The 14,400-nt window shown below is 47.3% G+C and overlaps 1 protein-coding gene across 2 annotated transcripts in view; it reads right to left on the reverse strand.

Moving 5' to 3' along the window:
• The window catches only part of SLC30A10 (solute carrier family 30 member 10), a 50,833-nt gene that overhangs the window by 22,012 nt on the left and 14,421 nt on the right, over nucleotides 1–14,400 (reverse strand). The window contains exons 1-2 of one of the 2 annotated variants that reach the window (XM_047840570.1): nucleotides 2,907–3,501; nucleotides 2,142–2,219 (exon numbers count right to left, since the gene is read on the reverse strand). In XM_047840570.1, the coding sequence (XP_047696526.1) occupies nucleotides 2,142–2,219; nucleotides 2,907–3,501 (673 nt within the window). Of the gene's footprint in view, nucleotides 1–2,141; nucleotides 2,220–2,906; nucleotides 3,502–14,400 lie in introns of those variants that run through there. The other variant, XM_047840571.1, reaches the window with a different exon arrangement.

Below are 14,400 nucleotides of genomic sequence, written 5' to 3' on the forward strand. Positions count from 1 at the left end.
AACCACTCAGTGGACTGGCTACGGTGGTGAGGCAAGCCACTGGGCGTGGGGGTGTATAGGCAGTGTGGGGCACTTGGAAGGGGCAGAAATGTGAGGTAGGAGCCCAGGAAGCCAGGCTTGCCTCTGCTTCGAGCCTGGGTGACTTGGGAAGTCACCAGACTCTCTGGATCCTGTTTCCTTATCTATAAAGTGCGAGGGTAGAGTCCACTCCTACTGAGGCCTTTCCAGCTGTCACATTCTGTCTGCCTTCTCCGAGTCATGGCTCCAGACAGTTCAGACACAGGCCCGAGGGGAGGCCAGCCTTCCTCATGGCCTGAAGGATGGAAAGTCTCCCGCCAGCCACAGCACGGGCACTGACGGGCACTCACCCTCACCCAAGAGGTGCAGGGGTGAGCCTGGCAACTCCACCCACTGCCTGAACAACAACAGCTCCCACCTGGTGGGATTCTTACAAGTGCCAAGTGACTCCTTCAAGAACGGGGCCTGGCACAAAGCAGGCACTCCACAAACATGGTGGCTGCTGTTCCTCCCGCGTCGTCGCCCAAGCACTTCACAACAGCCTCATGAAGTAGATATTACCATCCTCATTTTAAAGATGAGGGAATTGGAGGCTTCGAGAAGTCCAAACACTTGCCTAATATAGGAGTCAAGACCCCAAACTGAGGCATCTTAAGCCCAAATCCCAATCCTTCAGCCACTGCATCATTCACCCCTGTCAGAGGCTAGAGGCTCACAGTCCTTGTGGACCACAGGGCTCAGCCACGTACAGCAAGGCACGTCACCTCTGACATCTTTGCACCCAGGATCTCCAACAGCTCTAGACCGAAGATCAGCCACATTATACAAGTTTCCCATACATTATGCTTCCCAAATAAGGTCACGATATCTATCAGTCCTGCTCGTAATTCTTCGGCATCTTTCCACCTACCTGTTCTCTTTCTCTGCAACATAAGCATGAATAATTAACACAATGTGCTTTGAAAAGTTAACGTGCTATGAAAAGCCTATGATATATAATATATAGTATATATTTGATGGATATTATGTATGTATGTATGTATATACACATACATATATATATATATATATATATTTTTTTTTAAACCGAACCTAAAGAAAGATAAAAGATAGTGATTTTTCATTACAGATTCTCTCTTTCCAAAAAGACTGACCACCAAGCACTTTAGAAATTCCCCTGTTGCGGTTCAATTTTTTAAAACTGACCCATTTAGAAATGTTTAGGAGCTCATGTGTGGTTGTTACTATTGTTTGGGGGTTTGGGGGCGCTTTTTTTCTGATTTTCCTTATAGATCCATTCTGGGTACCACTTTGTAAAAGAGAAGGGAGCCTCTCAAAAATGAAAGTGTCTCCTGGATGATTACTTTTTCTGTATATTATTTCCAACTAAGTCCCATCACAGGCTTCCCCAAATCATCTGAAAGTAAAGGGTTGCATAATCTTTGTGGAAATACTCAAAGTCAAGATCGGGGCTTCTCGAATCACTCTGGAGCCAATTCTCTGCCCAAGAAGGTGAAAGAAAGAAATGCTGGATACAGTGTTGGTGTCTGGGTGAGAAATGCACCCTTGAACTCCCTGACTAACCTTTGCCCAGCAGTACCTGTGACCTTGAGCACATGGTAGAGGGAAGACTAGTAACGTGCCTTCCACGTGCCTCACCAGAACCTCCACTTTGGGCCTGGAAGTAGGGATTCAACTGAGCCAACAAACCCATCCCAGACACAGATTTCTGGCAGAAATAAATGAGGTCCGAGGGTCACTCGGCAATGCCACCTTGGATGCAAGCCACCCACTCTCCTCTCACCGTTCTCAAAATATATTCAACTGAAATAGGTCGCATTTGACATTAGCAATAGCCGGGGGTGGGCAAAATCAAGCAAAGTAATAGCGTGCCGCTGATCTGCGAGGCTCTGGAGCAGGTGGCATTAGCATGGCTCTAAGTGGAGCAAAGATAAATCATTAGCGACCAGTGTGTCCCTCAGAATCAATGCAGTGATTAGGCAAGAGACGAGGGTCATAGTCTATTCATGCAACTGGCCTACTTTCTAACACACCTTCTTAAAAGGCAAACAGGAAAGAAGGGCACAGCACTGCACACTCCTTTGACCCAAAAGTAATCCTACCTCTGATATTCAGGGCTTCCGACTTTTTCTCCTTTTTCATAGTCTCTTCTGGCTCATTCTGGGTGTTCAGAGAATCACCTGCATTCAAAGAAGAAACCTTGTGTTGTGTATAAGTTCTACAAACAAAAAGAACCAATGGACTCAAAAAACAGTTTTTGTTATTTTAAACTCCCACTAGCTCATCAGACCCCTTACCTCTCCCCCCCCCCCCAAACACACACGCACACATATACCAGAATGGTACATTTTGGCCTTGACATCAGCCTTCATTCACACTCCTATTCAAGTTAAAAAAAAAAAAAAAGAGGCAAGTGGGAGCCCACCCCATCCCCAAACCCGGTAACCCCCAGGGGGACAGAAGGATGGGCAAAAGGGGAGGGAGAAAACAAAGTGCAGACAGCATCTAAGGAAGGGGCAGGGTTTGGGGAGTGTTATCTGTTGCCCAATGATAACGGATTTTCAAGACAATCAATACTCCAAAGCAGATAGGATAAGGGGAAGGGGAAAGAGGCCAAAAAAGAAAAAAAGAAAAAAGAAAAAGAAACTGGACAATACGATAAGTTAGAGGCAGAGAATTAAAGCCGGGCTGCAGAGGAAGGGAATTAAAAAAAAACAAAAAACAAAAAACAAAAAAAAAACAAAACAAAACCATGGAAGCAGCATCCGCAGCCAAGCCAGAAGAAGAGGGCGTGAATGCGGAGGAAGGGACGCGCGGGAGGAGGGAAAGGCAGAGAGAGAGGTGCGGAGGATGCAACCGAAAGGCACCTGCTACATTGGAGAACACCGTCGCCCCCCGCTCCTCCTTCCGGTCCGCCGAGGCCGCGCCGCGCGGGGACTGGCCGGGGCCGGGGGCGCCCCGCGGGGCCCCGATCGCGCGCGGGGTGCGGCCCTCGGCCGGAGGCGGCGGGCGGCGGCGGCGGCGGGGACCCCAGCAGGCGAGCCAGGCGGCGCAGTCCTGGAAGATGAGCAGCCCCAGCACGTTGACGGCCAGCCCCAGCGCGCCCACGATGAGCACCAGCTCGGGGTCGTCGATGCGCTCGGGCCGCGCCAGGCGCAGCACGGCCTCCACGGAGATGGTGAAGCAGAGCGCCGTGAGGAAGACGGCGTTGCTCAGCGCGCCCAGCACCTCGGCGCGCGCGTAGCCGTAGGTGGCCCCCAGGCCCCCGCGGGGTCGCCGCGCCACGTAGCCGGCGCCCAGCCCCACGCACAGCGAGATCAGGTCGGACAGCATGTTGAAGGAGTCGGACAGCAGCGCGATGGAGTTGCCCAGGTAGCCCGAGACCAGCTCGGCCACGAAGAAGGCGACGGTGAGCACCAGCATGAAGAGCAGCCGGCACGTCTTGCCCGAGTAGCGGCCCATGTCGCCGGGCCCGCCGCCGGTGGGGGCGCCCCTGCGCGGCCCAGCCCGGTGCCCGCCTCTGGCCTCGCTGTCCGCCCGGCGCCGGGCTTCTTATAAGGCGGAGGCAGAGCGCCCCCGGTCCCGGCACGTCCAGAGTCTAAGGGAGTGGCCGCGGCGGCAGTCTCTGAGGGCCCTCGGGCCGCCTGCGGGGCCCCTTCCCCCTTCCCGCGTCCCGGCCCCACTTGGCAGGTGGCCACGGGCCAATGTCTGGCCTTCTAGGACAGCGCGGGGCAGAGACGGAGCTGCTGGGGAGAGGGGGCGTGTCTGCAGCGCCCTCCTCCCCGACCCCCTGAGGCCTGGGTGGGATTCACCCACCGACCCCGCTTCCCCAGTCCCTCCCATCCCAGTGCGCCGACTGTTGACTCTGGGCGATAAGGACCTTGAGCTGCGGGGTGTGTGCTCTGCGGTGAACGTGGACACCTTCGCGTAGGTGCCCAGACGGGGCTGGCATTGTAGATTCCACATTAACCCAGGGAGGCCCCGGCCAACCCTGCCCAACCTTCAGGGCGCGTCCTGCTTTGCCTGTCGTAAAGCTGGAGCTGAGCCCTCACGTAGCATCCCCACTCCACTACAGCCCGTGGGCTATTTTATTCTCTCGCCTTGCGCATCGCCTTCGCGCCAAGAGCGGGTTATCGGTGCTGTCACCCCCTCACGGCACAGTGTCATCCCTGTCCCCCACCCACCCCCCCAGCACCTTCACTCACAAGGCCTCCCACCAGGTGAACTGCGGGTGGCCCTGGAAGAGAGCACGGATCATACTTTTGTACGTTTTGTTAAAAAAAAAAAAAAGTCTTGAGGATCCAGGAGAAAACAAAAGAAACTGGAGAATACGTTAAGTTAGAGGCAGAGAATTAAAGCCGGGCTGCAGAGGAAGGGAATTTAAAAAAACAAACAAACAAGCATGGCACCCTACAGCGCTCAGAAATGCGCTTTCCCCGTGGTGGGCACAAGTCCCTTGACCTCCGAAGAAGCAAGGCCAGGCCTCCTCTGTGTACTTGCCTCATTTTCCATTGCAGAGAATATTCTACTCACCCCCATGTGTCCCTCAGAGAATGACCTGGTACTCAAAGTTCAATCGCCTGCCCTCCATGAAGGTTTATTCCAAATAAAGCCTTTCCTGTTGACCACAGGCTCAGTTCCAAGTAAAAGTTATCCAGAAGAGAGCTGTCCCCAGGACTCTGGGAGAGGCCGAGCACCTGAATCCTTGACGAAGGGTGTTTGCTGTTGGGTGTTCAGGGAGGGGTGGTGGGAGAGCCCACGATTTACTTTCTTGGTTTGTTTTTGTTTTATGTTCTTTTCTCATTCCCAAAAGGATCTGAATGTGAAGTCTGGTGATCTCTATTCCCCTTCTCCTGTTCCTAACCCCTGAACTTTAACCATTCCTGAAACACATCTGGTTTGGGCTTGGAAAGAAATGTGTCCATTTAGCAGCACGCTCTGATTCTAGCCCCAGTCATTGCCTTAGCCTTATGAACCATGATCTTGTCTTTTAACATTCTCTAAGGGTCTCTAACAAGCATCCTTGATCCGAGGGTGCCACCTTACACAAGATGAGCACCCAAACTCAAGACGCCCATTAAGCATTCCCTCCCCGCCTCCAGGAAAATATCCCTACGCTGAGAACTTGAGGAAACTGATCATTTAAAGTATCTCTAAAAATTAGTATTAAAATGGTCAATAATTTAAAAGAAGCAAAGAGATACAGATAGGTTGATGAAAGTTTTGAAGCTGTCTGGCCTTGGACAAGATCCTTAATTGTTTGGGCTGGTTTTCACTACTGCAAAAAGGGAATAATAATAGGGTCTTCTCATATGTTTGCGAGGATTAAATGGGTTAATAAGTATAAAGTGATTATAACAGTGCCTGGCACAGAGTAAGCACTCCATAAATTGCTAGCTGCTTATTAAAAAGAAAAAAACAACAGGAAGAAAAAGAAGGTGTGGCATGAGGGGGAGGAGACTGGGCAGGAGGAGGACGGAAGGGCAAAGTGGTTCAGGGGGCCACGTTTCATCCTTAGCATGCTAGTATGGACATTAGCATCACGGCAGACGTGTAGCAGACTGTTGAGCTACAGATGTCTTACTCTGATACGAAGAAAGATATCCCAGTTTCTGGCTTATACTGTCTTCAAACTATGAAGCCTTTGACACCCGTAAGGCGGGACAGCAAGCAAAGCCGTCAGAACAAGACAGAAGCCTTGTGCAAATCCCTTGAGAGTTCTCCCACAGTCCCTGCTGATTGCATTTCTTTGTCATTCACAACTGAAAGAAAAACCCGAGGTCAGCAGAAATATATCACTTGTGCCTGTTACCCAGTCGTTCTCCTAACTGAAGGCAGATAAGAAGAATCATGTCGCTGCCCCAGGAGGTCAGTTGATGGAACTAGAAAGCCAACAGGCAACTGAGGAAGCCTTGGGCTTGGAAAGCTGTGTCTGAGGGCCCCTGCCCAGGGCTGGGCCTTCGAGACAGGCTGAGGGTGGCAATAAAATGCACTTAAGAAAAATGTTTTGACTAGCTAACTATGATTAGATGGATGGATAGGTAGGTAGGTAGGTAGGTAGGTAGATAGATAGATGGGTAGACAGATAGATATAGTTTATATACAGGGAGAATATATATAATCTAAGTCAATTGACAAAAATTTAGGCTGTGTCTTACACTTTCCTGTATATGATGAGGTTTCGAAAGGTTTGTTTAATGGGCTTTGACTGTCCGGCCCTGTGCTGAGCACTTTATAGGCATTACCTCACTTCATCCTCACAACTGACTCATCAAATAAGCACTTATTTTATTGGTGAAGAACCCAGAACCCAGAGATTTTAAGTCACTTGTCCAAGATCACACAATATGTAACTGATAGAATGGAGATCTGATCTAGGCATCACACTCTAGGGCTTACAGTCTTCACCCCCATATTATACTGATTTGATAATTTTCCACACTCCTTTTGTTCTTTTTAAGTTTTACTTTTATTGGCATAGAACTTGATGCACTACAATTTACAAAGTCAGAGATTATAACACTAAACGTTCTTCCTACACTGGTATTGACTCAGAAATTAACAAACTTTTCAGGAAATTGAAAAAGCAGCTGTTTTTGTTTTCATTTTTTTCTTTTTTCTTTGAATTTTTTTAATGTTTATTTATTTTTGACACAGAGAGAGGCAGAATATGAGCAGAGGAGGGGCAGAGAGAGGGAAACACAGAATACGAAGCACACTCCAGGCTCTGAGCTGTCAGCACAGAGCCCGATGTCAGCACAGAGCCCGATGCGGGGCTTAAACTCACAAACCTCGAGTTCACGCCCTGAGCCAAACTTGGACGCTTAACCGACTGAGCCACCCAGGAGCCCGTTTTCATTTTTTTTCTAGTTGACAAGAGATGATGCTAGTTTCGAGGAGGAGAACGGACATCTGGTCCGAGGCACCAAACTCCTACTCTTATAAAAGAGGTAACTCCTTTGTCCCCTAGCTCCTGCCTCCAGATTTTAAATACATCATCAGAAGCTGGATGCTCCTCACCCTTAGCCCAGCTCCAAACCCGCAGAGCATGATATATCATGATGACTTCCCAGAAGAAAATTGCCTCTGTCTCTCAAACAAAACAAAAAGGGGTGGGGAGGCACCTGGGTAGCTCAGTCCGTCGAGTGTCCGACTAGATTTTGATTTCGCCCCAGGTCATGACCCCAGGGTCATGAGATGGAGCCCTGGGCATGGAGCCTGCTTGAGATTCGTTCTCTCTCTCTCTCTCTCTCTCTCTCTCTCTCTCTCTCTCTCTCCCCCCCACTCGCACTCTCTCTCAAAAAAAAAAAAAAAAAAAAAAAAAGGAAATTACTTCTCCAGGCAGCTGAGAGATCTTGTGTACACATCAGCTCCTTGTTGGCAAATTTATATAACATGTATATTTGTAGCACTTCGTGACACAGATACTTTTATACCCCAAAATGCACATTTTGCATAATGCACATTATGTCTCTCGAAGTGTCTTAGAATACAATTCCATTTACGAGATTCTGTACTTGAGGTGACTACATTGTTTTTGATGATAGAGGCATGCGGTGTGAAAGAGGTTAACAAGTAGGTGAGTGGTCAGCTCCACTGTGCCCGGGGCCGTTCGGGGAGGGATTCTCGGCAGCACCGTGAGCTGTGGCCCACTCGGAAAGGGCAGCTCCAACGTGACTCTGGAGCGTGCCTGTCAGCCAGCCGTGGTCTCTCCAAAATGCCGCTTTCTTGCAGCAGAGTGATGTGTCTGCTCCTAGCACTGGGCCCGGAAGTGGTAAGAATGCAAGCGCCATCATAACATCAATGATACAACCTGCTTATTGAACGAACAAATAAGCTCTAGATAATTTTAAGTTTGTATTCACTTTAAGAAACCTTGAAAGAGAGAGTAGCATCGCAGTTACGACTTGACCTTTGGAGTCAGACTTGGAACCAAATCCCAGCTCTGATGCTCACTCGGGTGACCCGGGGCAAGTTCCTGATAACCTCCCCTTTCCTCGTGTGTGAACTAAGGGTAATAATAGTATGCATCTCACGGGGTTGCCATGAGGCTTAAGTGACCAAACATCTCAATCGCTTAGTGCAGTGCCTAGTTCATAAGAAAGGCTCACTCAATAAGTGTTAATAAAAAATAACTACCACTTTGATTTGTAAATCCACGTGTAGGGAGGGAGAAACATTTCCTTTCTCCAAAGGATCCACACAGAGTTACTTTTAGAGAAAAGTGTGTTTAAGGAATGGTTTGCAACTTAATCTAAGGAGCAGTGAAACTTATGCAGATATAAGATAAACTATTGTTGAGTTCCTACAGCTGGAAGGGGAATGCCATGGTCCAAATGTTTGTGCTCCCACCCCAAATTCTTATGTTGAAATCCTAAACCCCATAGATGATGGTATTAGGAGGTGGGGCATTTGAGAAATGATTAGGTTGTAAGGTGGAAACCTCAAGAATGGGATTTGTGCTCTTATAAAGGAGACCCGACAGAGCTTTCTAGTGCCTTCCGCCATATGCAGACACAGCAAAAATGCTCTAGCTATGAACCCAGGAAAGAGTCCACACCTGACAGTACTGGTATCCTAATTCCGGACTTTCATCCTCCACAAAGGTGAGAAATAAATTTCCTTTTGTTGTGAACTACCCAATCTGTGGTATTTTGGTAGCAGCCCAAATGGACTAAGACCTAGTGTAAGAACCCAAGTTACCAACTGTTGAGTGCACAGGTATAAACGAATGACTTTGATTTCTATATCCCAGGGATGATGGGGTTGAGCTGTTTGACACATTTGGCCAGAACAATGCCATGTTGGTTGGGGTCGGCTTGTCTTTGTGGGCACAGCGGCTCTGGTCTGTGTGCTTCCTACCATCTGCAGATCTCAAGGGCTCACCCGGGTACTCGTGGGGACGTGCTGTGCGTGAGGTTTGAAGAGGGAAGGGAAGGGAAGTGAGAACAATCACAAGAAAGGGGATCTGGCTATTGGGACGAAGGGGAAAAGGATCAGAGGCAGAACTGGGGATTCAAGAAACACATCATCCAAAACTCATCACTCACTGACAGTATTTGGGTGTGATTCCTTCTACTTGATGAACAGGAGGAAAAAAAAATTTTTTTCAATTCAAATGGAAGCAAAACCAAAAAAGCCCTCAAAGTTGCAAGAAACAGGGAGAAACTCTCCCTCGATGTTGATTCCAAACCCAGTAATAGTTTTAGCTCTAAGTTACGTCCGCTGTCACTTAATAATTTACGGAAAGCCTTTACATGTGTTATTTAATTCCATCTGAAATATTCTCACACACACAGACTTCTTCACTGCTAGATTCACCTTAACTTTTAGACCATAGTCGTTCCACTTTCTACAGACTTGGTCACCTGCGGTCAGCTGTGCTCTGGGACGTGATCCTCCTGACGTGAAGGTCAATGGCAGCCTGCCACTACGTCTTGATGCCTACGTCATTTACCTGCCTTCATCTCATCACCCAGGCATTTTATCATCTCACATCATCACAAGAAGAGAGAGTACAGTACAGTGAGATATTTTGAGAGAGAAAGAGACCACATTCACATAATTTTTATTACAGTTCATTTCTATAATCTATTTTATTATTAGTTATTATTGTTCATCTCTTACGGTGCCCAATTTATAAGTTAAACTTTACCACAGATACGTATGTAGAGGAAAAAACACAGTTGATATAGGATTCGGGACTATCTGTGGTTTCAGGTATCCACTGGGGGTCTGAGAACCATATCCCACATGACTACTGTACATGAAAATGAGAAAGTCCATTTGCCCGAGAAGTCATAGGAATAATTGTGGGGGGTTAAATAAAACCTATAAATAATACCTTCGTCTTTATCTGCCAAACGGGGTGGTCCAATATTCAGGGTTCTGTAGTGGAGAGGTGTGGGTTTTGGAGCCACTCAAACCTGGGATACAATCTTGGCTCCATCAGTTGTTGGCAACTGGGCAAGTCACCTAACTTTTCTGAGGTCTATGTTCTCCTCTATAATCTGGAGGTAGAGATATCCTCTCACACAGTGTCTGTGAGAATTAAAAGGAGATAGCATAGAGGAGACGCTGCATGATGCTCTCATGGTAGACAGCTGACAAAGAGTGGATCCTTTCCTTACCTTCTGGCTGTCATCATTCCCAGGACTACTGTTGACTTCTGACGGGTGCCAATGTGGAACCCCCTTCCCAGTTATTTATAAGATCGTCTATTTCCCTTTGGTTCCAATAATCCATTTAGCTTACAACTAATTAGCTATTGATTAATAAAAGGTATGATGAATGTAAAATTGATTAAATATGATTAAATATTTTAAGACTATAAACATATTCAAAACAAAATGTTTCATAAACCTAAAATTCCAAACTTCGCAGCTATCATTATTACTACACTTCTTTGTCCATCATGGTTCTATCATCTCTTATCATGTGGCAGAAGGTCAGAGATAATCAGCATGATGGAGAGACATAACTTTATGACTATCAAAAAATCAGAAGCTATGTTAAATATTACAATGAGGTCTGGAGGAGAACTAAGATTCTTGACCTCTGACACTAAATTACCGTACAACTTAGTCAGCCACTAAACTCCTGAGCCTTAGTTTCCTAATCTGCCAAATGCAAATAAGAACCTCATACTACTTAGGGCATGTAGATGTTTTGAACATCAAATAAGACAATGAAGATACAAACATGAAGACAAAGAGTAGGCATAGCTGTTGTTACAATTGTGGAGCCACTATCACCATGAGTTCTAGAAAGCGAGCACTGTTATCTGTAACCACCAGTAATGTACAAGGGTCAGCCAAGGTTTTAGGTTGCTTGACCCCCCCCCCCCCCGCCCCCACCGCTTCCTTCTGGTAAGAAGTTCTGTCCTCTTGGACACAGACATAGGCATATAACCGAGGCTGAGCCAAACATAGTTCCTCATTCCCTGGCCACCATGCGTGATTCAAAGGATGGGCGCTTGATTCAAGGTGGACGGACCACAGTTCTTCTCTTGAGGTTTTCAAAATATATCAGAGACAAAGAGAGAGAGAGAGAGAGAGAGAGAGAGAGAGAGAGAGAGGTTCCTTTTCTTGACTGGTTACTAAGCAGTGAGGAGGTGACTCAGAGCCCCTAATAATCATGTCTCCCCCATGCTGGGCTCTGCGCTGACAGAGCTTGGGATTCTCTCTCCCTCTCCTTCTGCCCCCCCCCCCACTCGTTCTCTCTCTCCTTCTCTCTCTCTCTCTAAGTAAGTAAACATGTTTAAACAAATAAATAAGTGGCAGACTAAATAGGATTTCTCCCCAATGTTAGAAATTATTCCCACTCCATTTTTCTGTTCCCTCCAAAGGAAAAACTCCTGAAAACACTGTCACAGTCTTTTCTTCCTCAAATTCCATTCTCTCTGTCACCCATGCAATGCCACCTCCATCTCCATGACACCACTGGAAAGGCTTTGTGAAAGCCTGACTCACGACTTTCTCATGCCTGAATCCACTGGTTTTCTGTGCTCCTCTCTTGGAATTCTCTGCACCAATTGTTACTGAAGACCTTGCTTTCCTTTTTGAAGACTTTCTCCATTTGATGGCTCAACAATGCAGCCTCCTGGTTTCCCTTCTATCTCATGGGTAGTTCCTCCTCCTCCTCTAAGTCTCTAAATGTTGATGTGTCCCAGGATTCAGTCTTAGGCTCACTAATCCTGTCTGTCTATGCTCATCCCTTTGGTTATCTCGCCCAGTCCATTCTCCAGGACTTGGCTCATGCTATTCCCACCTCCTGGAACAGTCTCTGCCCTTCTCCTCCTCATGCCTTAAGCCTCAAAAGCCACTTCTTCAGGGGGTCTCCCCTGGTATCCACTCCGTCTGTGGCCCACAGGATGACAGGAAATAAAATAAAGAATAGATTAAATAATAAAAGAAAAAGGGAGGGAGGGAGGAAGGAAGAGCACGAATGAAGGAACATGGTTCACACTGGAGCTCACAGCTTCTTGTGTTAAGGAGACTCTCCATTCCCCAAGCTTTGCATCTCCACAGAGGCACCTCTACAGGAGTAACACTCCTGGTCTCCTTCTGTCGCTTACCCAGCTTTTCTTGGAAGCAGGGTAACTACTCCGGATTACTAAGTGTGGGAGAAAGACTGGAGCATGCTTGGCTGACCTTTTCTGGCCTTTCTTTTTCAGATCCGCCTTCCCGCAGAGACCTGCAATCCTGGTCTGCAGGTCCAGGAAGGAAACTGCCTGGGACAGGCTCTGCCCCGTGGAGGGTGGTCTGGGACGGGGTGGGTGAGTTTAGTTCTGGGATGAACTATTAAGCCTTTTGCTGCTATACATCAAAGCCATAGTCAAAGCCAAAGCTATACCTCTAATAAAGTTGGTATTATGCTCAATTGTCACCTATATCTTACGTAACAATGGTCTCCAAACCTAGGAGAATAAGAAAGGGGTATTATTTATTACTCCCTAAAGCCTTAACATACTGGTGAGTGGGCAGGAGCCTGGAGAAGGATTAAGCTAAGAATGTACAGGCCGAAGTAACACAGGGTGACTGAAGCGTCTGGAGGGACAGAGCGGGCGCTGTAAGGTTTTAAGGCTCCAATAAGTGTGAGCCTGGCAGCATTTGACCGTGGCAATCACAGGAGCCTATTGCCAACAGAAAAAAAATGGCTGTTGTTATAGCTGCGGGGCTGTTTTAACAGGTCCTCGTGAGCATGAGTTTTCAAGACTGGTTTTACTCTATGCACAGTGAGTGAGAGGGAGAGCATAGTTTGCTCTCACAAACAATAAGGCTGCACCAGAGGAAGGGAGTTTTCCTGAAGTGAGACAGATGCAAAAAAGAAAGGGAAATGCACACATATATAAATATTCTTAAAGAGGGGATTAGATCAGATCAGACTGGGGTTCTTTAAATATTCTTAAAGAGGGGATTAGATCAGATCAGGTTCTTTGGTTCCCAAAGAAATCCTTCAGTTCAGAAGCAGAAAGGCAAGCTTTCAGACAGCTGACTGGGCTCTGGAATGCTTCCATCACCACCAGAGAGAACCAGATCCAGGGAACTACTCTAAGTCCTCCTCTTAAAGCTGTCAATACCGTCTGAAATAAAAGCAACTGGGGAATATAGGATCTATGTGATGTTCCTCGCCCACCCCCATTGTGTGCTGGGTGTGCGGAGACAGGTCTTTTGTATCTCTAGTTCACAGATTTTCAGATGGACGGGAAGACACTCAAGGAACTTCATCCGAGGAACCCCATTCACTCGGGCCTTGAGTAAGATGGAAGGAGCCAGGGCCTGAAGCTGATGCCCCATGAGATGAGACTTCAGGGGTCCTGGGGAGTGGATTTTGTACATGGGAAGTGATATGAACTGTTGACCTGAGGGCAGTCTGTGCAGGTTGCTCCTTCCAAAGATGGGCACAACCATATCTTCTATTCGACATGTTTTCCCACAGGGTGACCTTGATGCTCCTTCCATCAGAAGTGGGTCCACGGGCTTGACCTCCTTCTATGTTATCACTGGCACGTAACCTATAGAATCTGAGGTTGGACCAGAAAAGGCATTGAAGCGTCTACCTTGTTTGATGGGACACTCGCGTTTGAGACCCTGAGATGCCACATACAATGTCCTGAGGCCACCCCAGCGTGAGGAAGCCAAGACATTGAGACCTTCCAGCCCACGAGGCAGACAGATGATGGTGCCATCACCTGCCACCAAGTCACTACCTCACTTCGTAGTCTTCCCAGCTGAGGCCCCAGACATCATGAGGCAGAAAGGCTGTTCCCACTGGCTCCTTTCCAAGTGCCAGGCCACAGAATCCCAAACATCATAAAATGATTGTTATTGTATGCCACTAAATTTGTGGTGGTTCATTACACAGCAACAAGAACAAGGAACCACTGGGTAAAGATTGGCACAGACTTACAAAGCTTCCACAAAATTCGGAACTATTTGAGAGGAGAAGCCTAGGAAGATTAGAATAGAATATTTAAGGCATTGTTAGATGAGCTTCAAATCAAAACGGTTACTGTGGATGCAAGGGTTTGCTTGCGTCCTGTGGGAACGGGTCAAGAGATAGACAGTTAGGACTCCAGGACAGGCACACGGAGGATGAGACACACTGAAGGGGACTGAAGGAAGATATGATAGTTTGACCCAGGTCTGGGTTACATTTTTTGTTTAAGTGGAAAATGCTTTTCAAATGAGGTGATCCAACTCAGAGAGGTGAGAGTTGACAAGATTTATTTGGACAACAGTTGCTTTTGGCAGACCCAGAAAACAGTGACTTCACTTTCTCACTGTGCTAAGAAGAAAAAAAAAAATCTATGTGGGAAAAACAAATGCCTGACCCCAAAAACAATGGCAAAGTAAAAAG

This window comes from Prionailurus viverrinus, chromosome F1, assembly GCF_022837055.1.
Source record: "Prionailurus viverrinus isolate Anna chromosome F1, UM_Priviv_1.0, whole genome shotgun sequence".
Taxonomy (NCBI): domain Eukaryota; kingdom Metazoa; phylum Chordata; class Mammalia; order Carnivora; family Felidae; genus Prionailurus; species Prionailurus viverrinus.